Source organism: Atta colombica, unplaced genomic scaffold (assembly GCF_001594045.1).
Source record: "Atta colombica isolate Treedump-2 unplaced genomic scaffold, Acol1.0 scaffold127, whole genome shotgun sequence".
In the NCBI taxonomy this organism is placed as follows: Eukaryota; Metazoa; Arthropoda; class Insecta; order Hymenoptera; family Formicidae; genus Atta; species Atta colombica.
Genome location: NW_017259214.1, coordinates 171,227 through 196,777, shown reverse-complemented (window position 1 = coordinate 196,777; position 25,551 = coordinate 171,227). Strand labels below are relative to the sequence as shown.

Below are 25,551 nucleotides of genomic sequence, written 5' to 3'. Positions count from 1 at the left end.
GGAGTTGAAACATTACAACAAAATTTAAAAATAAAATATAAAAAGAAAGAAAAGACAAAATATATAAAAATTTTATTTGTTATTATTTGATATGAGTATCTATATATATATAGTATATTGACCGAAAGGTTAAGTAGGCTAGTTTGCATTTATCTATTAGGGAAATGTTTTACTTATGACTCATTTTATCACATTTATTTACTTTGAATTTTAGAAAATAGGATAATTGATTAAATCACGATTAAAGTTAATTAATAAATTAAAAAGCAAGTAAAATGGATTAATCATATTATTAGAAAGATGTAGATCTATTTTTTACGAAAAAATTAATTTTTTATAATGAATTTTGTTTCTAATTTGTAATAAAAAATATTTATGATTTTAAATATTAATTCCAAATTATATATATAAATTTGCATATAATTTTTTGTACTTGAAATTTCTTTTTACATTGTTTCTTGATTAACACTTTGCCTATATTTTTCTAGCAATGGATGAGCCTAGAGAGAAGTAAGTCAGTTTGTACTGAGAGTAAGACTCATTTGTCGCTTCTCCAGGCTCTATTTAACTTGCTTTAAGCTTCGCGTTTATGCACTAATATGTTTCTGTTGTTATTTCGCCATCATATGTTTTCTCTGCTTTATTTCTGTATGCTGTATTTTCTGCTTTTCTCGCTTATTTCGTTGTTTTTCGTTTTTGATTTATGATTTTAGCTGCTGATCAATCCGTTGGAAGAGGGTGAGAGCATTATTTACGCTATGTTTTGTAACTGTAATTACTAATTTGATAATTAATTTGTTAATATAAAACTAATATAGTATCATTTCTTTCACCAATTTTTTAATAAAAAAATCAGATATAACGATAATACTAAATAAAAGAAAATTAATTTCATAATATATGTGTATTACACAATTTCCTTTTATCTCTCAAAAACTTGAGAAACATTTTAAATCCTGCAATCTGTAATATCAAATAACTTTTCTATTGAATTACATTTCTGATTTACTTATTCACAAAGTTCAATCGATTACAAATTTCTTATGAAAATAATATGAAAAATTTAACGTAAAATTTAGAAAGTTTTTTGCAACAGTTAAAATAAAATTTTTATTTCTTTAGTGCATTATTTATTAATACGCGCTATATCTCTGCCGATAACATCGAGTGCACGTTAAATCAGCCGAGAATAACCGTCGTGGTATGTCCGCTATTTTCGATCGCGTTCGCACCACGCACTGCACAATTCGATAGAAATCACGGTGACTCGCTGCGCGTTAGTTGGATGATCGGCCGTTTCTTACCAATCCACCTACGCAGATAGAACCGCAAACATGAAATGCGGATGGAAATAGAATTAAGGTCTTCTAGTTTTGGATACCACTTGTGTTTCGTACGTGCAATCTGACCACAAAGTGGCCGGATTATTTTGGACGTTATCTCTCGTGAGAAAGAATCCACTAAATATCGATTCGTCTATATTATAGCTATGGAGTGATCAGATTAAGAGAGAGAAACAATTGATTAAATTGTAGTTGAATTGATGAAATCTCAGAGAAGGATGAAAGAATGGAAAAATATAACAAGTATATAAAAATCACAAATTAAATTGTACAACAATTGTAGAAAAAAATTAAAAACGTTTATTTATGTTTAATTGCACAAATCATAAACGCAGTAAATTTTTAAAATTGTAAACTAATAATAAGTTGCATAACTAAGCACCGATTTCTTGTATTTCTTTATACATTTGATGTCACCTCAAAAAAAGGAATATTTCTTTAATAATACGATTATATTTTAATAGTATAATTATGCAGCGGGAAGCTATTCTTATCTTCGTAATAATTATGATAACAATAATTTACTGATGTAGCACAAGCAAATCAATTATGAAATCTTTGTGCAATCTGCACGAGCGGAAAGCATTTATCAGTTCCTAAATCTCTTTTTGCATCCTGCTTGCAGTTATTCCCGCGTCTCATTGCGACTTTAATGACTTTCGAAGATAATTCGAAACTGGGTCGACAGTGTTCTCGACGAGTTCCCTCAAGCCGCAGACTGCGGCGACGACACGACGAGAGGCTGTATTTCGGGATCGCATCGACAGACATGATTCCCGTGAATTTCTAAAAGTAACGCGAGCCTTCCCGCTTCCACGCGTCGCAGATCGCGTTCCATGATGCGTATCGAAAAAAAATTCGGTCAATTGCGAGAAAGATAATTCACTCGAAAGTATAAAACATATTTATGAAAAATTCGCGATATTTTAAACGGTGAGATTTTTAGTAATTTGATTAACAAATTTAACAAAGCAAACTGTCAATCGAGAGTAAAAATTCGCAACTTATAAAAATCGAATCGATTGAGAGTGAAAGTCGAGAGAAAACAGCTGCAGCCTTCCATGCTAAACTTAGCATGCACAACATGCACCCATGCTAATGTACTTATGGTCCATTTGGGATGCAAGTGTTAGGCACGTGCCTCGGTTCTCAATTTGCAAGAATAAACATTGGTGATCATAACTCGAAATGCGCGATTCCATTGGCAAGAATAATTTAGAAGAGAGACGGTGAATCGTAATGATTTTATTTTTAATTTAGAAAAAACTGTACAGGAAACTTGCAGATTCAAAATTTGTGAGTTTAAATAACTGACAATAAAGCGAAATAATTGCTTGATTGATTTTTATAACTAATCTTTATAATATAAAAAAATAGTTAATTTTGATTTTTTTGAAAAAAATAAAAAAACAACGTTAAGATATATGTATAAAAATTTCACAGGAACAGTTGTTTTAGAGATTATATTTAGTTTCTTTCGATTTAGCTTTTGATTTTTCTGAAAATTTTTCTGAAACAAATATTTAACTGTCGACAAAAATATTGACGCCAAGAAAAACAGTAATATCGATTATATGGCGATGTAATTTTAAAGTGGTTGTTAGCTGTCGAAATTAAAATAAGTTCGACAAGTTCCTCTTGTCATGAAGCATTGACTAATCAAAACAAAGTTATTTTTGGTCATCAATTTGTGAAAAGCGTAGTAAATTCGAAAGCATAATAAATCCCAAAGCTACTTTTCTCTTGTTTGACCAAATATTATCATCTTCCTTATCCTTATTTTCTTTAGTATTAATATTAATTCTTCTCTAGAAATCCTAATTATTTTAGAAATGAAGACATTACTAATTTTTTTTACTAATTATTTAGCTAACAATGCGTACATATTTTTACGATTTAAAGCATGTGATTTATTAATGATAGATGTGTCTTTTGGTTCGCTAAGATGTTGGTTGACCGAAAATGAGATTAAAATCATCAGCAATATCCTACAGTATGTTTGTAACGCAACATCTAAATTTTTGCATTGATTCGCTGTGATTTAATTCGACCAACGCTTTAACGAACGATAAATTTACGCGGATATATTTCCAGACTCTCACGTGTTTATGTTGCGCTTGTAGACAAATTGACGGCATCGCGCCGACTTTCGCGAAGAAACCCGCGATTAGACAGGAGGACGACGGTAAACGGCTGTTGTTCGAGTGTCGTATCACAGCCGATCCCACACCGAAAATCACATGGTTTCATACCGGGAACATGGTCAAAGATTCGTCGAGGCACAAGGTTCGTCATTTTCAATTACGATCCACCACGTACAGTTACAGTAATATAAATTCAAAAGAGACCGAATAGTAAAATTCAATTTCATTTTTCTGCTTTAGATGATTTTATCTATAATATTATATGTGTATAATACTGAGTTTTCCGAATAGCTTCTAAATCGTAAAAATTAATATTTTTATGCTTAAAGCGTCTTTTATTTTTTAATTTTTTTACGATTAAAAATTAGGAGCATATTCGAAGTAATTTAAGCACAGTAACGATTGCGTAGTAACAACGTTAAATCATTTTATACAGCTAACTGTCGATAAAGATGGCCACTCGTACTTCGCCACTCTAGAAATAAAAAACGTGACCGTCGAGGATGCTGGCAAATATAAGGTCACGGCGAAGAACGAGCTCGGCGAGTCTAACGCTACGATTTCCCTGAATTTTGACAGTAAGTATCTAAAGTTTTACGACAAATAACCACAAACCCATATATATTTCGACCGATGATCCGCTTTACATTTTAATATTTACCTGCTTAATTTTTTTCAAAAGTTATACGCTCAATGATTCGCGATTATTTTGTTAACAATAAGTTTTCTTAAATTATTTTTAGCTTCAATTTGTTTTTGATATCAAGCAGGCATTTTAAAATATTTCATTTTTATGTAAAAAAAATTCTATTGTAATTTTTATTATTCATTTTTTGTATAAATTTTCTTAAAGTTTTAGAAATAATTTTTTAATAAATATTTAATAACATTTGATTAACTGTATTTAATTTTTTAAATTTCTAAAGAAGCGAATACATTTCCCTTTATCCCTTTCCGCGTTGTCTTGAAGCGGAAAATAAAGTGGATCATCGGCACTATTCCTCAACTCTTCTCTTACATTCTCACTCGGGATGTATATCGATGATTCTATTTCATTTCTGACTGTCTTCATCTCAATTCTATGCCCTATTTATCTATATCCTTCATATCGTCTTTACACCAACGTATATCCGCAGTTTATTATTTAATTTTTTTCCGTTCCATCAGCAATCCATTCTTCAGTCTCTTTCATTGTAAATATAACCTTTATTTTTTAATGGTTTGTCTCAGTCGAGCGATGAGCACGTATCGATATCGGCTCGACGCGAGCCACGATATACAGCCCGTTGATTTGATCTTAATCGACTAAACGACTTTTTCTTTTGCGAGAGAAACACACATTTATTGTTTGTCTCTCATGAATTTTGCACCGTAAAAGTTGCGTAGAGAGCGGATCAGAATAATCAACTTGTAACAACGCGTGTACTGCTGCTTCAATCACGTATTAATTCGAATCGCATCTCGCGCCGAGATTAGAGACATTACTTACGTCTCGAGACGAATTAATCTGCCGGATCTACAATAGATTTTTAAGCCTTAAGTCATAAGAAATGAATTATAATTATTCTTATCGTATTTGATTGTAATTTGTCAATTTCTTACGGATTAAGACTTAAAATACTTGTTGTAAATCCGAACTTACCATCTATATTGATGCACGAGATGCGATTATAGATTAGCATTAAACATTATTGACGCTTCGTTAGGTTGCTTCGATGACATCTTTTCTCTCTATTCATACGATCACGTTTGCCGTGTGTGAACATCTACGATAAGCCTCCGTTTGCACTGGCAGTCTTTGGATGCATTGTCGTCCATTACGTCGCTCACACACACGCAAACGCAATTATACGAAATTTCTGTGGTGGTTAGATCTGCTAACAATATATATTTCCTTACTTGCACACATTATCATTTGTGATTTCGCACTTTTAATTCCAACAGAGATGTCACGTTCTTTTTGACTGCAATTGCACAAAATTAAAATTAATATTACTTATAATTAGAATTAAAACATATCATTGTATATAATTTCAGAATCAAGTATGACAGTATTATTGCAAGTGCATCTCAGTTGCATTATATATTATATAATATTCTTGTAAGAATTATTTATATATAAAAGACTTTTTTAAATACATTTTAGAAATAATCCCAATCTAAATGTATATGCTTTTATAGAATTAAAATTTGCAAGTATGGAAATGTTCTTGAAAAATAGTAAAATACGTAGTTAATGACGACGATTCTAATATTGTATATTGTATATTACTCACATATGTCTTTGTCACATGCTTCACTAGTCATTCTCATCGGCTAATTCGCTCGTAGAGATTTTTTATCAGTAAAACAGAAAGGTTTGAAATTATGTGTTGCTCTGTCATAATGTATATATTCACATCATCGATTAATGTCACGTATTTTAATCGACACAACATGGAAACACACTATTTTCTTTGTACGCGGTGTTCGCGATTTCAATGAATCGTAATTATTGGAGATGGAATGATGAAATTGAAATTTCTCGATTAATATTAATGCAATCGAATTGTTATATCGTGTCAAACGATCGTACATATTACACCACTCATTCACTCACAAACAGCGTTTGACGAAATGCTTGTGCATAACTGTGCAGTGTTCCTATTTTCATTTAATCGCGTGCGCGTTCGTCCTCAAAACCGTACGAGAGAAATGGAGCAGGTGACACAATTTTATGAGCAACCAAGCGAAACATTGCGAATAGATGGAAGGAGAGTAGAAAAAGCAACCTAATACATAAGATGTTCGACAAGGATCTTGAATTCTTGAACGTGTATTCCTGAGCGTTGGTTTTTAGCACACTCGTTATATGCGACGGTATGAATAAATGAAGCAATTAAATCGATCACATAAAGATTGAATATTGAATAGATTAATGTAAATTAAACTGCGATATTCTTATTTAGTAGATAAATATTTATAGTACGTTTAGAAACTTGAAGACTATTTAAGCCAAATCGATACGTGACTCCCGATCTCGCATCGAATTAGAGTCCGACCGAAACTTTTGCCGAAATTGAACCGAAACACTCGGTCATTACATGTCAATTTCAACCGAAATCGAAATCAAAATTTAAAAAATAGGAATTCTATAAAGGCTATATATATAGATATGTCCATATATCATATATATTTTTTCTCCAAATATCATAATTGATTGAAACAATAATTAAATTTTTTCGACCGAAATTGAAAACCGAAATTTTGGTCAAAGAATATAAGTACTTCTTCTTCATAAACATTATAATTTAATTATTGAAACAATAATTACACATATTAAAATTAATATTTATGAAGAAGAGTAATGAGATGTGATTTCAGTCGAAACTGATACGTAGTGAGTGTTTGTTTTCAGTTTCGGTAGAAGTTTCGGTCGGACTCTACATCGAACTGCAAAATGCTTCGCGTATTTAAGCCTTTCGCTGCAGAATCATTTTTTGTCTCTCAAAATTAGTTGATTAGTCGGAAGGTGACTTAAAAAATTAAGATTTATTTCTCTTTTATTTCTTTTTAATGTAAATAATATTAATAATTTAATATAAATAATATTTAAACGGTAAGTAATTTTGAAAAAAAGGAAGAAAGTTAATTTTTCAAACTTTTTTCCACTTTGAGATATTTATATGAGACTTAATTAAAAAAAATTTTGTGGAATGGTATCTTTAATTTAGAGGTGTGTTTTTGGAGTCTGACACTAATTATTGCAGTGAAAGGATTGAGTAGGCAAGCAAGTGTACGAACAAATTTCGACATGTCGATCGTTTGTGTCGAACGTAGGCGACGAGGCACCCGTACCGGATGACGGTATTAAACCTACCTTCACCGAACGACCGGTGATTAGACAATCCGACGACGGTAACACCATCACCTTCGAATGCCGACTTGTCGGTGATCCGAAACCAAGTGTCAAGTGGTAAGGTCTTGAAATCTGCGACGCGCGGGAGGAAGTAGTATTGAAAAGTGTCATTGAATCATTGGAAGAAACATGAATTAAAGATATTCAAAATATCGACTAGATAATAAAATTAAGAAAAGAAATAGTGTCGAATTGAAATTAAGAGAAATTTTCAAATTAAACTTTTCCTACAAGATTGTCCTCCAATATTTTTGAAAGATATAATGTACTTGAAAAAGTACAATGTTTAAAACTGATATTTTCAAATTTACATGCACATACTTACATATTAAAGTGTTTCGAGTATAAAAAAATTTCGATAGTGTATCTTGTTCCGATGGTTCAAAATTCAAGAGTATGATATTACTTCCGAACGCACGGTTTGTGACATAAGTCAATATCCGGCGGTTGCTACGATTTGGCATTTTGGCGGCGATCGCAGGTATCACGGTACCGAGGAAGTGAAAGACGGCGGGCGATTCACCACATCACTGGAACTTGATCAGAAGCTGTACCATCTCGCAAGGCTGAGGATCGACAATGTGGCAAAGGGGGATGCGGGCGAATACAGGGCCGTGGCAAAGAATAAGCACGGCCAGGGGGTAGCGACTATTAATTTGAACTTCGAAGGTGGCGACAGGCTCAAGTAGGCATCGAAAGATAATTTGTCTTCGACATCAATTATTCTGCTGCGCCACGAATCGATAGATGCACTTTTTTTCGGTTTGATACGGCGCGATGAAAATACATTGTACTGCAATTTTATTCGATTTATTGAGCTGCAAAAGTACAGCATTAATTTAGCTTTTATTAGTGTAGCTTTTAATGAACTGCCATAATAATGATAGCAGTAACATAATAATATTGTTGATCTTGAATTTTTTATTGAAACAAAATTTATGACAAGGCACAAAAGCGAAGTATGTTGAATGAAAAGTACATTGTACTTCTGAGGAATTATCTCGTTAGTACTATTAGAATTCTTCATTACATTCGGTTGCGCACGTAAAACATAGACTCCGTTGTAAATGAAATATGTAAAAACGAATGTATTATAAAATAGAAGTTGAAAATTAGTTGATCAAATTAAAAATGCAGGTATTTGCAATTATTAATTTACGCTTTTTCTATTTCTTTAATTTTTAAAAAATTATTATTTTCTTATAAACACAGTTTTATTATAAAAATGCATATCCTTTACATAAATTAAAAATTATTAAAAATGTATAACTGTAAAAATATAATTTATCTTTATAAATTTACGAATGCCTGCATATACAGAAGTTGCATGCTCTTTTTTAATTAAAACAACATAAAACTGTCACTCAGAATTAAAAAATTTTGATAAATTAAGATTTGATCAAAAGAGAGTCTGCGACTTTTACGATAATATTTTTTCGTAACATTGCGTCGCATTTTTTCGGAAATATTGCGTGGCCAGCAGGTGAAAAATAATGTCATCCACCGAGATGACTTTAGATTCTGCGTTCAATCAGCGAATCGACAAATTTCTCGTTTGACATGTCGATTTACGCAGAATACCGGACGGTAAGCCACCGCGTTTTCCAAAGAAGCCAACGATCCGTCAGGAGGGCGATTTACTCATCATGGAGTGTATTCTGGAGGCACATCCGGTGCCGGACATAACATGGTACCAAGGTCAGAAAACGATTATCGACAGTAATCGCGTGAAGATGTCACGCAAGGCAACCGGCAAGGACACATATCTGCTGACCCTCGAGATCTCAAATCCGACCAAGGCTGACGGTGGGAATTACCGTTGCAACGCCTTTAACAACTTCGGCGAGAGTAATGCCAACATCTCCCTCAACTTCCAAGGCAAGTCCTCTTCGAAGCGTACGAGAAGGCTTTCATTGGCATTCCGAGATATTTATCATCAATATCAAATACGCTTCAAAAATTATAAAAAAGTCATCAGTTCTTTAATCTTTAATTGCAAATAATCTTTAAAAATCTGAGAGCAGCAACATAATACAATATATATGCACAGTTAGATACATAGATATATTCTTTTATTTTTATACAATATTAATTTCAAAGTAATTATATTTTTTTGTTTTTTATATTTATTTAAAATTACAAATTGCTCGGACAATGAAATTCCTTTCGTTTACTTCGTCCATGACGAGTCCTGTCGACTTTCCTTGTATCTCCTTCGTGCATTTTATAAATGCATTTTATAAACGCGCGATAAAGACATATAAGCGATTTTTCTCGGTAAACGATCACGATCATTTCATAGGTCATTTCATCAGGTAAGCACTGTCGCGCTATTGCTAACCAATCGTGAAGTCTCTGTATCTTCGCTTCATAACTTATTCAGCTGCCAACAACATGACTAACGTCATTAAAAGTCGCGGTCGCGGGTCATCGGTGACCCGCGACCGCGGTAGAGATCGTGTTTCCGGTGTTCTGCTATGCACTTGGAACCATCTCTCGTATCTTCATCGATGATATCTAACCTTGGATCTTTCCAAGATGCAGAAGAGGGCGCGGGTTGCGCTCCGTCCTTTATTGAGAAACCTCGTATCATCCCGAACGAAACCGGTACGCTGATTACCATGAAGTGTAAATGCAAAGCGAATCCCAAGCCGGAGGTCACGTGGTTCCGCGGTACCAACGTGGTCAAAGAATCATCGAAGATCTCGATTAAGTCCAAAACGATTGAAGAAGACGTATATGAACTTATCATGGAAATAAAGGTAATTCTCTGCTTTATTAAAAATGAAAATAATTTTAATTATTTTTATTTAATTATTATAATAATAATTTTAATTTCTTCCTTCTGATTAGTGATGTGAATATATAATATCAACAGATTATATTTTATTAATATCTAATTTTTAAATCTAAAATTTAAAAATTATTTTCTGATAACAGGACCCATCGGCACCGGACGGTGGCACTTATAGGTGTCACGTGAAGAACGAGTACGGCGAAAGCAACGCTAATCTGAATTTGAATATCGAGGCGGAACCGGAACCAGAGGGAGACGGGCCGACGTTTGTAGAGAAGCCGCGGATACAGTCGCAAAACAAAGGCAAACTCGTCATCATGGATTGCAAAGTGAAGGCAAAGCCGAAGCCACAGATCGTGTGGACTCATGCAGGCAAAGTGGTAAAGGAGTCCTCGAAAATCTCCATTAGCATCGTTTCAGAGAAAGAGGACATTTATTATATCAAACTAACTCTAAACGATCCTGGACCGGATGATTCCGGACTCTACAAGTGTAACATTAAGAATGATCTTGGTGAACTCAATGCCAATCTTACGCTAAATGTTGAAAGTAAGTTCGCATATTTTATATTATACATTATTTGGTGTGTGATAACAGTTTAATTAATTTTTTAAATATGAAATAATTGAGTTAGATTTAATAAATGTTGAAAGTAAGTTCGCATATTTTATATTATACATTATTTGGTGTGTGATAACAGTTTAATTAATTTTTTAAATATGAAATAATTGAGTTAGATTTAATAATTCAATTTTTGTTTTAGTTGCTAAAAATAAAGATCGTGAAACATAAATTAGTTAAATTAAAATATTAATTATTTTTTTATTGTGATTTTAGTTGTACCCGTAATTAAGGAAAAGCCGAAGGTGGTAAAGATTGTTAAAAAGAAGACAGTCGTAATTGAATGTCACGTTCTTTCTCAATTTGCGCCTGATTGCACGTGGTTCAAGGAAAGTCAAGCCGTTAAGGAGGATAATAGACACAAGTTGCACGTCGAACAAGTTAAAGAAGTGAGTTTTATAAAATTATCCAATATATTTATTATCTCTATCAATACTGTATTAAAACAATTAAAAAGAAATTTATTTTAAGTTTAAAGTTTAGTTTAATAAAATATCTAGAAAAGAATTATTTTTTTTACGTTTGTTTTTTACATTTTTTTAATTATTTTTTTACGTTTATTGATATTATGTATTTAACTAGAAAATAGCAGTTGAATATTACTCAGTATACATTATGTGACAACATAATTATTATTTAAAAAATTATTATATAAATTTTAATCAATTGATTTTTTCAAATAGGGTGAATTCACTATAAAACTCGAAATTGAACAAATGTCGACGACAGATAAAGGCACATATAAATTAGTGGCACGCAATGATAAAGGCGAAGCCACATCACAAGTAGTGGAAGTGACGGAAATTCCAGACCAAGGAGAAAAACCCAAAATTGTTACCGGCCTCAAATCAATTGTAAGTATTTTTAATTTTTTACTGGTAATTTTTTACTCAAAAGTTAAAATACAATACTTTCTTTATTTAACATTTGTTTTGATGAAAAGCTAATATTGTTAAAATAAAGTTTCTTTTATTAATTAATGTTATGCGCTGTATATAATACTATATTTCTAGACTGTCGAGGAAGGTAAAACGGTCGAGCTCGTCGCAACTCTCACAACGCAAGATCGAAAAGTCACTGTCACGTGGTATAAGTACGTATTTAATAATAAAAATTAAGTTTTAAATAATTTGCCAATTTTATGATACAAAAATATTATATTTTATTTAGAAATTTTATAAAATAATTTTATAAAAAAATAAAAGAATAATCAATATTATCCAAAACAATTTGTCTAATATTCGATAGCTAGACATTCGTACATTTTTTTCACAGGCATCAACTGCCTTTTCTTATGTTAAACTATTTCAATAAATTGTTCAAATCTTTATAATTGTTGCAATAATAATTTTATAATATAATTACAGAAATTCCACAGTCATCAAAGCGTCAAAGGACATCATGATTTCCTTTAATGGCCTGGATATGAAATTGACTATCACCTCAGCATCGACAGAATTCTCAGGAATGTATAAAGTCACCGTGAGCAATGAATACGGTCAAGATGAGTCGTCGGCTCGTCTCGTCGTCAATGTAAGTAATTTTATTTAATAATTTTCAACCATGAATTTATTTATCAATATGCAAGTTTTTTAGTCACTTTGTGTTTGTATAAATTTATGTTCCAATAATATTACAAGAAATTCGCATTTTCATGAAAATTGGCATGAATTCATATTGTAATTATCACCCCTTTTTTCACTGAATTTGAAATGTATTACTAATAATTATAAACTGATCCAAATACACCCCGTTGAAAAATTGACATGTTAAATTATTATATCAAATATGGAATTAAACTAATGAATACATGATGTAACTAAATCATTGTTTTCTTGATAAATTTGAAGATTATTTGTATGTGTTCTCCAATGTTGCATGCAATTCCCTCATGAAATTACAGAAGAAAGAAGAAAAGAAAAAAGAGGAGGAGGAAGAGAAGAAGAAGAAAAAGGTTGAGAAGAAAGAGGAGAAAAAAGAGGAAGAAAAGAAAGAAGAAAAGAAAGTAGAGAAGAAAATCGAAGAAAAGAAGGAGGAAAAGAAGGAAGAAAAGAAGGTAACCACTGAGATGGGAAAATTAATTAAAATTTTCATTCTAATTTTCAATGATTTTTTTATCGCTTCCCTATTCCTTCTGTTACACCTCTTGTGATTAACAAGATACTACACTGATCACATACAGCGTGATACAGATACAGGAAGATTAATTATTTTGCAAAATTTATTACAGTATGATTCTTTATGTACTTGCAATTATCTAAAAATAATTATTATTATATAAAAAGAGAGTAATATCTTTGAAAAAGAAAAAAAGAATTTTAGTTTTATATAATTGTGTATTATACGAGATTGATTATCAAACTGCAAGTAAAAATATTGAATTAGTACTTAATACTGTATTAAGAGCATCTGCTATATAATTTGCAAAAATTGATCGATCTTTCGACTCCTCGACGCGTCAATTGGTATACCATTGAAAAATTATATCTCGATATAAAAGGTAATTAGTTCAGTATGGAGCGACGATGATGGTGAAGAATCAGAAGAATATGAGATCGAGGAAGAGGAAGAAGTGGTGAGTGTAATTGAGTCCAGCATTATCAGCACAGAAGCCATTCTCGAGGAATCAGATTCTGAAATAATTTCTCGCGTCGAGGTATACACAAACACAAACTATATCAACACTAATACATATTATAGAATCCATCTTTCATCAATTTATATTAAATTTTTATATTTAAATATTTAATAATAATTTATTAACAATATATTACTTTTATAAAATAAAAAAAAAGTAATTTTGTTTATTCAATTATATATAAAATAAAATAATTATTTTATATTAATAATGTTATAATTTATTACATGTAAATATTTCGCTAATTAAACTTCTCTTCTTTTTTTTTATAAATTGTGAAACTTATGTTTTTATAAGATTAATCAATCAAGGATAAATAAATTTTTTTTCTTGTTATTTTTAAGGATAAGCCTGATTTGAAACCGAATGGTATCGACAAACCAGAGGTTGGGAAGGTACGAGATATAATTATTTCTTTTTAATTTTTTGAGAGGAACATCAAGTGTAATTTTTTGCAAAAGAAAACAGTACACTATAATCAGAACACGTCACATGATAATTATTTATCATTTGTGTCCCTTCTTATTTTATCCATTGTTATTTTCGTTTGCACTTTCCCTGTCATTTGTGTCATACTTTGGAGATTCATGTGTGTATTGTGTGTTCCATAATATGTATAAAAGCTTATTTTGTATATATAAAAGTTTAAATGCAAATTTCCTACAAATAATAATATAAATTATATAAACTTAAATTAAATGTTTGTAGAAAAGATAATTCTAAGTTTAAAATATTTAAAATATATGAAAGAAAAATAATGGTCTTGATGTATTCTGTTTCAGAAAATGGAGATTTTACAGGTGAGCATAAAATATCAAAAGTTGGATTTCGGTAATGTATGCGCTCGAAAAGCAATTTTGATTCGCTTAATTTAATTCGAATAAATACCACTGTGCTCTGAAGATTGAGGCTTTGGCGAAATATTTTGGCCAATCTGCGAAACGATATATTTATAAACCGCAATAAATTGTTTTTAATTTTCTTTTGATGAGATTTCATCTTTATGATTTCATCTTTACAAAATTATCTTTATGCGATTAATATTCATCATTTTTGCACTAAATAAATTTGCTTATATATTATTTTATTTTTCGCAGCATCCACTTAATCTCAGCTTATTTGATAAGTTTCTTCGAATGATCTCTTGCCTAAATAAACCTTAATATTAATTTTTCTTCGCATAAAAACGCAAGTTTTCCAAGTGCTTTTTCAGATGCCATATTTCTTTCCGAGTCCCAGAAGCTGGTTCCTTCAAACCCAATTCTGCTTAAAGTTTAATTCTTTATGTCATTATATAAACTCTTGCATGTGGTTTTTTTCTTTGTATGTTTATATTATGTGTGTTTGTGTGTGAAAAATTTTATTCAAAAACGAGCATCAAAAATATTTATTGGTGAAAAATTGGTGGATGGGAATTTATTTCCTATTTATCATTATCTTAAATTACTTTAATATAATGCAACCATATCTCTGTGTTGTGTTTTTGATTATTGTGTCCTAAATTAAATAGGAGAAGTATTTTGCTAATATTATTTTATTTCTTTACATATGTAGAAGGACGAAGAAATTGTGAATAATGTTGAAGAAAGGAAATCTATTAAGGTAAGAATAATGTAACATGTATTTCTCATTAAAAATGTATGTTAAATATTGTAATTAAGACGATATAACAAACAATCTATTTAGTTAGTCTATATTTTATATCTCTATTTTTCTTTCAATTTATAGAAAAAAGCCGCTGAGAAAATTGAAGACAAAAAGGAAGAAGAAAAGGTGAGCGCAATTATACATTTAATTTATATTTTTTCAATAATTTATTTTTTGACCTTTTTTATCTTTAAATCTTAACTCTTTTTAGAAAAAAATTATCAAAAAGAAAGAACCCGAATCCAAAGAGGTATGCATAATTCAGTTGTTCTATTTTCGTATCTTATTTTATGTTAATCAAGTAATCATGTAGCATATTATTATTTTAAGTATTCATTAAATTAATATATGAATATATTAAATTAATTTGGACATATGTATCTAATATGTATCTAATATTATTTATATTTAGATATCTCGAGAAACTACGCCTAAACCTGAGAAAACGGTGACTCGCAAGGAATCAATCAGCAGAGTAAGGGTATTAATGTATTATATATGTATTTTTTTAATCAATTAGAAAAATAGATTTTATATATAATTTGTTATATTTCAGGTGGAAGAACTTAAGACAGAGAGTCGTCGTAGTTCGATCATAAAGACTGATGAGAAGGTATGATGTTGTGATACTAAATTTCGTAAATACTTTAAGAGCTATGAGTCTGATAAATTTATTCTGCATCATTAGATGCAAGTACTATATAAAATACAAATTATTTTTATTTTTTATTATTATCATATAGATAATGAATGATGGCACTGTGACACCACGACGTCTTTCTATACAGAAGGTACACATACATATACACATTTCACACACAACATTGTCAAAAAACAGTTACAATTAATTTTACAATATTGATATATTAAAAAAAAAATTTAAACTCATGAACAGAATAAAATAACATAAATTAAAGTATTTTATTATTGACTCACGTCAATTAAATTTTAATTTATGTTTTATATATCTTAGACCGAAGAAGAAGTCAGGGTAGAAAGCAGACGATCTTCTATTATAGAAAAGAAGAAAACGACTGAAAAGGTAAGAAAGAATATTGCTGTTTTTAATAAGTTACATAATGTGCTAACAAAATATTTTGTTATTAATTAATTGATTAGTTGTACTATTATAATTTTTAGAAGAACAAAGTAAGTATACGTGAATCACCTTCTCAAAATCGACATAAGAAGGAGTTTTAATATTTTATAGAAATAAATTATTTTTTATTAGATTAATAGCTTGATGTAATTTTATTGTTTGGCAAAACCAACTTGTGTTAATATAAATTATATAATATAAATTATATAATTGACTTTTGTTTTTTTTGAAGTAATCTTTGAAAATAATTTTATCCATAGATTTGACTTTATAAGCTTTCAATGTGCAAATAATTTTACAATAAAAAGAAAATTATAATTTTTATTTAAAACACAAAAATTATGCTCTCTGTAAAATTTTACACAATTAATAAGAATTTAAGGATATAATATAGGGTCAAAAATAATAGATAACGCTGGATTTTTTATTTTGTGCGATATTAGGGTAAATCGTAGATTTTGTACAATGAAATACATAAAAGAATATTTTATCTCGCATCATTGCAGGATGTATCCGCATTCAGGCCAAGAGCCATTTCGCGAATGATTGAAGACGAGGTACACTTACACATTTTAATTATTCTAATTATTTTATTTTATTTCATATCATTTTTTTGTACTTTGTAACGAGATAACTATTTTTTTTAGAACACACTCACAACGAAAATCAAGCCACACACATATAAATTCGACGAAGAGATTCAGGTACATAGACATAAACACAATACTTATTATTTTCAATCGTACACATATATCGTCCATTACTATCGTCTATTACTATCGTCTATTACTTTCAATTGTATATCGCCCATTAGGTCAGCATATACGTTACATTTAATTTTAGGATATTTGGTCATCTAAACCGACAGAGCGCGGTAGTAAATCGATAAGACATTATGAGGTACGTGATGTATTTTTTGTTATGTTTATGCGTCTTAAAACACGCGATATAAATATATGAAACATTCTAGGAAATTGCGAAGTCCAGGGCAACTTCTTTCGTTCATGAAACTGATCGTAAACCGAAGGTACATATCTCGCGCTGACTGTATTTAACAAATACTGTATTTAACAAAATGTAGTTTCCTTAAAATCAGAAAAATTTATGATATTTTCAACAAGAAGAATTACACAAAAGTAAACTTTTTAGGTTGCACCTCAAGCTGCAATTAAGCCACGCATCCGCGATTCGGATGATGAACGTGAGGTACATAAAAAATTATATCGTACACACACGCATACACATTTAAAGATGTTATAACGATAATTAAACGTTTTACGAATGCGTATTTTATCGGTATTCATTTTAGGATGTTTGGAGTATTCACAATCCGGGAGAACGTGATAATGAATCTATGCCGTACAGAGTATGCAAATATGCTACATGAAAGTTCAATACATTTTAGTTTAAAAGAACATGATATTTCGAATAATATTTTTTTATTTTAGGATATGTCAACAGATAAGACACACAAACCTCACATACCCGAAGATACAACACATTCACATCAAAAATCAGATGAAGACAAACCAAAAGATAAAATATCACATGACACCATCGAAAATAAGACACATCCACAGAAATCAGATAAAGAGATTGAGGTACAGAACATTTATTGTATAATCGCTAGGCATAGGTAGTATATATATCTTTAAATCATCAATAGTTTTAGACTATTTGGACGAATAAAGAATACAATACTGATTCTAAAAAATGTGACAAAGTATGCAAATACATTTAAATTACAGAAATTATTCGCGAACAGTTTGAATTTCTTTAAAAGAGTAAAATTTTGAATATGTTATTTTAGGATATTCTGAAAGAGAAAAAGCCACATGATACATCTACTAGTAAAGTATTATCGCGTAAATATGATGATAATTCAAAAGATAAAACACTTTCTCATGATACACCAATACATGAAATACATCCGAAAAAATTTGACGATAAAATTGAGGTATATAATATTATTGCGAGGCACATAAATTACATATCTTTAATATATTACTGTTTTTAGAATATTTGGGCGAGTAAAGAACGCGATAATGACTCCTCCAAAAAGCATGAAAAAGTAGGTGTATACATATTTAAATTATAAATATTATTCATAAATATAATAGAATTTTTTAGAAACGATTATAAAATTTTTAAACGTTATTTTAGGATGTTCCGAAAGAGAAAACATGTTTGCGTGATATACCTACGAGTAAAACATTTGCGTATAAATCCGGTGATATTTCAAAAGATAAAACATTTTCTTATGACACACCTACTTATAAAATACATTCGCAAGAAAAAATTGAGGTATACAACAAATATCATCACATAATTTATGAAGCATATGTTACACACTTTCGAAATAATATTTTTTTAGGATACATCGATTAAGCCAAAAGAACGTGTTGTCGATTCAAAGAAATCTAAAGTACGTATAGTTAATAATTATATAAAATATAATTATTATCATACATATACAATTAATTGTATGAGTAAGAATAAAGAAAATAGTAATGAGTAATAACATATTAAGAATAAAGAAAATAGTAATGAGTAATGACATGTTAAATAATATTTTAGGACATACCAAAAGTTAAGACACTTTTATGCGATACACCTACAGCTAAACTACAATCACAAAAACCTAACGAAGTGTCACAACAGAGAAAGAAAACACATGACACATCTATTCAAAAAATACGTCCACACAAATCTGATGAAAAAATTGGGGTATACAACACTTATCATATGCTTTTTTTAGAAGTAAATTTTATCTTTAAAATATTAATAGTGTGTAGGATGTTTGTGTAGAATCAAAAAAATATAATACTGATTTTAAGACATACGGCAAAGTATGCAAATTAGTATATTAATTAAGTACACAATTAGTATGAATTTATTTAAGAGGAAAGATAAATAATATTTTAATTATAATATTATTTTAGGATTTACCGAAATTTAAAGATAAATCGTCTCGTCGTCAATCTGACGAAAAAATCGAGGTACATGTATATTACTCATTGCAGAGTACACTTACACATCACATTATAGAGATTTTTTATATATTTTTTTAATGTTAACTTCTAGGATATTTCGTCCAAACAAAGGGAACATGAAAACAAACCAAACAAAACAGATGAGGTACACTATGTAACATTTCGCGCATATTTGAGTAAATTTATAAAATAGCAAATTCAAAATTATTATTATTATAGGATACACCGGAAATTAAGGCTAAAAGACGCGTATCGAAACCTGATGATCAAACTGAAGGAGATAAAATAGCTTTGGACAAAATAAAAATACGTGATATCAAGTCCAAGCCAAATGATGAGGTAGATAGTACGAGAATATAATGATACACGAGACAAGATAATATCTAATTATAGTTTAAAAAAAAGAATTTAGTTTTATATTTATTTATATTTTTTAATAAAAGGATAATAATAATGATAGTAAATTGATAAAAAGCAACAGAATTTATTTTAGGAAAATTATATATAATAAATAAAAATATAATATAAAGTCAAGTCGCAAAATAAAATCAAATTTATCTCTTCTTTGTCTAAGAATATAATAGAATACGTTAAAATACATTCTTAAAATTTTAGGATAAATTGATGCCGAAATCGAAAGGACATGACGATAAACGCGTTGCACATGATGAGGTACATAAATATATGAATACATACAATTTTGCTTCTCTTCACTCCATTTCACTTCACACAACTCACACTTTCGGGTCTTACATTTACATAAAACAGCTTGATAAAGTATGCTGTTATTTTAGGATACCGTATGTTCCACGGACACATTTCACAAACTTCCACTAGATCGAGATGTCAAAATTTACTACACGCACTATAATTATGTTAGTTACGAAATATTTATCTTATGGCGGACAACAATACACTATTATTTTATTTATTTTTAAATATATTATTTTAGGATGTATGGGCAAATCCGCCAAAATCCATTGAGCACAAAAATTTTATTACATCCGATAAGGTACACATATACATATATATATATACACACACACACACACATACACATACATTTGTGCGGTGAGACAGATTGTTAGATAAAAATAGAAATTAATATTACATGCAAAATATAGATATATTGAAGAAACAACGATTTATTTTTTAATTTTAGGATGTTTTATTATCTACTGTTAAACCACAAACGCATGAATTCGATGATGATATTGAGGTACAGAATATACATTCATAGCATTATATTTTTTTTATTATATTATACTTTTGATTAATATGTAATAAAATAACATGCGATCGTAGGATATTTGGGCTTCGAAAATCGAGGACGACGCGCCTAAACCAATCAAAAAATTGGAGGTATATGCAAATTGTAATTGACACTGCATTTATTTTTACTTTTGTTTATTGAGTAGGTTATAATATCGATATATTTTAGGATTTGCAAATTTCCAAAGTTGCGCCGTATAAAAATGGGGTTAAAATAGAGGTATACATTATTAAATTTACAAGTACTCATATTTACATTATTCGAAAATCACATACCTAATTTGGTATATGACGACTTTTAAAATCTCGCAGGAACTTGCATTCACATCTGCGCCTAAATTTGCATCCAAATCTAAGGACAGCATAAGCAAACCTAAAGAATCCAGGGTATATATGTATATTCCACATTCATACATTTGTAATCGACAGTTAAATCTATATTATATTAGTTAAAAAACATATTAATTTTTAATTTTTAGATATTACTTTTATATGTTTAATATTTAAATTAATTTTATTTAATATTTGACATTCTACATAAAATGATTTTAATTTAATTATGTCTTTTATCCATTTGTGAGAGAACTAAGACAAAATGAAATGAGCTTTTCGGACAGATCTTATCCTTCAATGTTTTTAGGAGGGCGATATACCTGAATACGAAAAAAGCGAGATTAAACCCAAAGAGAAGGTACATTCTCACACATACAATCGCATGCATTTAAATTTAAACACACAATACACAATACACAATAAATTTGGATAATATAATTTTTTTAATTTTTTAATTTTAGACCAAAGATATTAACTCTACATTTGACAAGGAAGAAGTGCCCAAGGTATAATACAAAAATTGTACTTCACACACACAACACATTGTTATTTTCTTTTCGGTTTTATTATATTTTTGCAATTGTAGAAAAAGGTGTCCACTAGACGTAAATCGACTAAGTCAACGGAAGGATCCGAGGTATAAAAACGATCCTCATTTCTTGTCAGTGCTAATCATTGACTTTCCACTGATCTGATCGCATAATCTTCTGGTCGCATAACTCTTCAGTCTCTTTGTAATCTTAGATGCAAAAACTTCTTCATTTTCTCTATTCTATAATATTATAATCTTCGAAGCTATCTAGTGTCTTCTTCGCAAATGTGTATTGACTATTATTACGGAACATTTTCTCTTATCATCTTTTTATGATAAGTATTTCCTTTTTCTCTTGCTGCTTTTCATCTTCTTACTCTTCTTCTAAATGTCTATGATTTTGTTGATCATAAATATTGTTGATTATAATATCTAGGATCAAAAACCAGTATCGAAATCAAAGAAGAAAAAACCTAAATCCGCGGATGAATCTAAGGTATACAATTATATGTTAATAATATAGTATATTATACATCACAATTATAAAAATACAAAAGATGAATGTTATATCTTCGTATAGGAAATAAAACAATATATGATTATTCGTACGCATATTAATTATAAATATTTGTTATTAATTTTTGCATTTCGCTACATGCTTTTAATTGTCACTAACATTAATATGCATATTTGTTTATGTAATATTATGTTTTAACCCTTATAGCACAAAATTGTACAAAAGTTGCAGCAATATTATAAAGATTTTTCAGCGATATTGCTGCAAATTCTGTGCTATATGGATAAAATAGCGTAGATGAATGATAATTAATATGTATATAATATTTATATACATATATTTATTAATTACAACATATCTATTTATTATTCATATATCTTTTACACAGTTTACACATTTTTAAACAGAAATACACTTTTACAACATATAAATCTTACAATAAATATATAAATATCTATAAATATCTTTTAAATATATATAAATATCTTTTAGAAAGAGGAACCGATCACAAAACCGAAAACTCCCGGAAAACCAGAACCGAAGGTACATAAAAAAATACAATTAAAGCACATACAAAAAAATTTTCAACATGTGATTAATTTTTTATTAATATAAATATTTTAAATAAATATTTTATTTTCCTTACAATTACATTCAATCCATAGGAAATATAAAGTATTAAATTTATATTTTAAAAATACGAATTTAAAAAATATTATTACTACATTTTAGGCAGAAGTCAAGCCTAAACCGGGAGAGACGAAGGTATATAAAATAATTACACTATTATCGTATTTATATATATAAATAACAATTTCTTCGCTCACAATTAACACTGCAGAGATTTACAGCTGAGATATGCACATGCACAGCAACAGAAAAGCATAATATATAAAATATATTGCTCTTTTTTAATATCACGCCACATTTGAAAAATGAGCACCAGCTGCATTAACCATATGCCGTAAATATATAACTTTAAGACATTTTTTACATTCAAATATATTTTGAACATTTTTAGATGGAACCAAAAGCCAAATCTAAAGCAGAGGAAGTAAAGGTATACTTACACATATACTACACATATCTTGTAACAATATACACTTGCACAATAGAGAAAAAGAATACAATCAAATAAAAAGGGATGATAAATGAGGAACACTATTAAATACTACTCGTACACTTTTAGGAAGCCAAGTCCAAACCAGACGAATCAAAGGTACACAAAACACTTTGTAACACATTTTATTATTTTAATAATCTTGTACCGATTATTAAAATAAGACATTAACACTTAAATTTACATATACACTTTTAGGAGGAAGCGAAAGCTAAACCTAAACTAGAGGAAGTAAAGGTATATTTAGATGTGATTATCTTGCAGCAATATATATTTATGCAAGTCTAGCTCGCAGTTTATAAAAGAAAAAGATGCATGAATTGTATATAGTAAATAAATGTGACATTTTAAAAGACACTATTTAAACACCAATCATACACTTTTAGGAAGTGTCAAAGACGAAGTCTAAATCGAGCGAAATAAAGGTACAAAAAGTTGTATTATTTAAAAGAAAAGCTAGGCTCAATAATTAGGCTTTTAAAAGCGGTGAAATTATATCATTACGATGACGCGAAAAATGTACAATGTTTTATTTTACATATACACTTTTAGGAGGAACCAAAAGCTAAAATTAAAGAGGAAGATGTAAAGGTACACGTACATTTGTGTTATTTTTGACATCACCATATACATCATACATTCGGAAGAATAACAAAATAAATAATATAAGATAATTAGATGAAAAATTTAGCTTGAAGTATTATTTTTGCAATTATCATTTTACATAAAAATTAAACAGAATTGATATCATATTTAAAGAGTAAGACGAGGTATACTTTTTCACAATCTTTTTTTTTTATAATTATATATATTTATTTTATTGTATAGGTATACTTTTCAAGTTTTTATATATATTTACACATAAATATTATAATTGTAAAAATACTTTTAGGTTGAAGAAAAGCCTAAGGCTAAACCAGGGGAAGTCAAGGTAAACAAAACACTTGTACAACAGAACATGTTAACAGAATATAAAATACAATTAAAAATTAAAAAAGTTAAAAATTAAAATGATATTATTAAGTACTCGTACATTTTTAGAAAACACAGACGACTAAATCTAAACCAAACAAATTAAAGATACATCAAATGTTTGTTACATCAAAACTTTTACTTTGTTATAACTAAAACTTTTATTTTGAAAATTTTAGAAACATAAAAAATATTAAAAGCTTTGAATATTAAAAATATTAAAAGTATTGCGGACGTACTAATTCAAAAAAATGTAAATCTTTCAAAAATTGTTCAGTTTTGTAATAAAACTAAGAGATTTTTATCTTTTATGTCTTTAAACAATAATTAATGATCTTCTAATACAGTTTATTAAGTGTTTTACTAAAATACATAAATATTAACAAAAGCATTATGAATACTCTAGAAGAAAATTTTTTATTTTGTGTACATTAATTTATAACAGAATTATTTAAACATTCAGAAATTAATATAATATAAAATATAATATAATTAATTTTAAAGAAATTAAATTAATATTATTAAAAAGAAATTTACAGCAATGAATTAAAACAAATTTTGCTGTTTGTAGAAAGAGGAACCTGCAACGAAACTTACATCTAAACCAGTAGAACCGAAGGTATATTTGATAAAACACATACACAATATACATACAATCTAACATTGATATTTTTATAAAAACAGGGTATAAATTTTATAAAAAAAGAGTTTAATTTTATATTACTTTTATATTTCTATTTGCAGAAAGAAGAAGAGATTACTAAGAAAGGTCTGAAATCCGTCAAGGTAATTATAATTTTTATAATAAAAAAAAATTAATATAGAGTCTAATACACACACATATTTTTTGAATGTTAACCTAATTTAATATTATTAAGAAAAAGAAAAAAATTTCAATTTTCTCTTTATTGAATATTTCTAAAATGTTTTATACAATTAGAAAAAAAGATATAGATATATGTATGTTGCTAATATTCAATTTTTATTTATTTCAGCAACTCGAGGAGGAGAAGAAAACTCAAGAAAAAGTCGAGCTTAAGGTAATTTCATTTTTCTCATCACATTTAACGATAATTGTTTAAAGTTGTTAACGTTCAATATTACACAGTTAATAGATGTAGAAACAATAACGAAATTAGTTAAGAAATTAGTATTAAAGAAAAGTTTGATTTAATATTCTATTAATATTAAGTATTATGAGATTTAATTTAGTATCGTTGAATGAATATTAGATTAACTTAGTTTTGTGCATTCCTTGCTTTTTAAAATTTGATTTTGATATACCGCAAAGCGAATATATTTATATACTTGATAAGAAGCTTTTCTCCTAACAACGATATATTAATACAGCCGAAGAATATCATCGAGACCAAACCGAAATCCCGTTTACCACCAAAACAGGAAGTAAAAACCGAAAGCTTTCAGGGGATTCAGCTTAAACCAGTTACGAAGGATCCGAAACAGCCTCAACAGGCTGAAAATAGTGGGGTGGATCTCAAGGTAGCCCTGCAAAAGGGATCAACGTGATCTTGTTGCACAATCTCTATGTCTCGCATTCTGTGTTTTTAAACTGCTAAACTTCAATTTATAGCAATTCTAATTTCGTTTTCTAATTATTAAACAGC

General features: G+C 29.1%; 1 protein-coding gene across 24 annotated transcripts in view; it reads left to right on the top strand.

Annotated features, from left to right (window-relative positions):
* Nucleotides 1-25,551, top strand: part of LOC108684199 (twitchin) — a 105,061-nt gene that overhangs the window by 10,417 nt on the left and 69,093 nt on the right. For 4 of the 24 annotated variants that reach the window (XM_018188382.1, XM_018188379.1, XM_018188375.1 and 1 more), the window contains exons 1-43: nucleotides 15,332-15,338; nucleotides 15,501-15,569; nucleotides 15,645-15,701; nucleotides 15,832-15,879; nucleotides 16,062-16,130; nucleotides 16,694-16,744; nucleotides 16,835-16,891; nucleotides 17,031-17,087; nucleotides 17,158-17,214; nucleotides 17,337-17,393; nucleotides 17,497-17,553; nucleotides 17,636-17,788; nucleotides 17,998-18,144; nucleotides 18,205-18,258; nucleotides 18,351-18,491; nucleotides 18,562-18,612; nucleotides 18,765-18,914; nucleotides 19,130-19,186; nucleotides 19,272-19,325; nucleotides 19,400-19,519; nucleotides 19,796-19,852; nucleotides 19,975-20,055; nucleotides 20,133-20,192; nucleotides 20,343-20,399; nucleotides 20,486-20,542; nucleotides 20,622-20,672; nucleotides 20,765-20,839; nucleotides 21,093-21,143; nucleotides 21,247-21,291; nucleotides 21,372-21,422; nucleotides 21,754-21,813; nucleotides 22,327-22,377; nucleotides 22,567-22,599; nucleotides 22,856-22,894; nucleotides 23,024-23,053; nucleotides 23,153-23,191; nucleotides 23,341-23,379; nucleotides 23,507-23,545; nucleotides 23,847-23,885; nucleotides 24,498-24,545; nucleotides 24,671-24,712; nucleotides 24,922-24,966; nucleotides 25,277-25,426. In XM_018188382.1, coding sequence (XP_018043871.1) covers nucleotides 15,835-15,879; nucleotides 16,062-16,130; nucleotides 16,694-16,744; nucleotides 16,835-16,891; nucleotides 17,031-17,087; nucleotides 17,158-17,214; nucleotides 17,337-17,393; nucleotides 17,497-17,553; nucleotides 17,636-17,788; nucleotides 17,998-18,144; nucleotides 18,205-18,258; nucleotides 18,351-18,491; nucleotides 18,562-18,612; nucleotides 18,765-18,914; nucleotides 19,130-19,186; nucleotides 19,272-19,325; nucleotides 19,400-19,519; nucleotides 19,796-19,852; nucleotides 19,975-20,055; nucleotides 20,133-20,192; nucleotides 20,343-20,399; nucleotides 20,486-20,542; nucleotides 20,622-20,672; nucleotides 20,765-20,839; nucleotides 21,093-21,143; nucleotides 21,247-21,291; nucleotides 21,372-21,422; nucleotides 21,754-21,813; nucleotides 22,327-22,377; nucleotides 22,567-22,599; nucleotides 22,856-22,894; nucleotides 23,024-23,053; nucleotides 23,153-23,191; nucleotides 23,341-23,379; nucleotides 23,507-23,545; nucleotides 23,847-23,885; nucleotides 24,498-24,545; nucleotides 24,671-24,712; nucleotides 24,922-24,966; nucleotides 25,277-25,426 — 2,616 coding nt within the window. In that variant the 5' untranslated portion in view covers nucleotides 15,332-15,338; nucleotides 15,501-15,569; nucleotides 15,645-15,701; nucleotides 15,832-15,834. Of the gene's footprint in view, nucleotides 1-488; nucleotides 511-3,466; nucleotides 3,630-3,923; nucleotides 4,066-7,306; nucleotides 7,443-7,866; nucleotides 8,071-8,961; nucleotides 9,264-9,929; nucleotides 10,148-10,325; nucleotides 10,732-11,019; nucleotides 11,193-11,486; nucleotides 11,658-11,816; nucleotides 11,897-12,170; nucleotides 12,337-12,706; nucleotides 12,860-13,357; nucleotides 13,379-14,223; nucleotides 14,242-15,169; nucleotides 15,215-15,299; nucleotides 15,341-15,500; nucleotides 15,570-15,644; nucleotides 15,702-15,831; nucleotides 15,880-16,061; nucleotides 16,131-16,693; nucleotides 16,745-16,834; nucleotides 16,892-17,030; nucleotides 17,088-17,157; nucleotides 17,215-17,336; nucleotides 17,394-17,496; nucleotides 17,554-17,635; nucleotides 17,789-17,997; nucleotides 18,145-18,204; nucleotides 18,259-18,350; nucleotides 18,492-18,561; nucleotides 18,613-18,764; nucleotides 18,915-19,129; nucleotides 19,187-19,271; nucleotides 19,326-19,399; nucleotides 19,520-19,795; nucleotides 19,853-19,974; nucleotides 20,056-20,132; nucleotides 20,193-20,342; nucleotides 20,400-20,485; nucleotides 20,556-20,621; nucleotides 20,673-20,764; nucleotides 20,840-21,092; nucleotides 21,144-21,246; nucleotides 21,292-21,371; nucleotides 21,423-21,753; nucleotides 21,814-22,326; nucleotides 22,378-22,566; nucleotides 22,600-22,855; nucleotides 22,895-23,023; nucleotides 23,054-23,152; nucleotides 23,192-23,340; nucleotides 23,380-23,506; nucleotides 23,546-23,846; nucleotides 23,886-24,497; nucleotides 24,546-24,670; nucleotides 24,713-24,921; nucleotides 24,967-25,276; nucleotides 25,427-25,551 lie in introns of those variants that run through there. The other 20 variants (XM_018188400.1, XM_018188390.1, XM_018188392.1 and 17 more) reach the window with 20 other exon arrangements.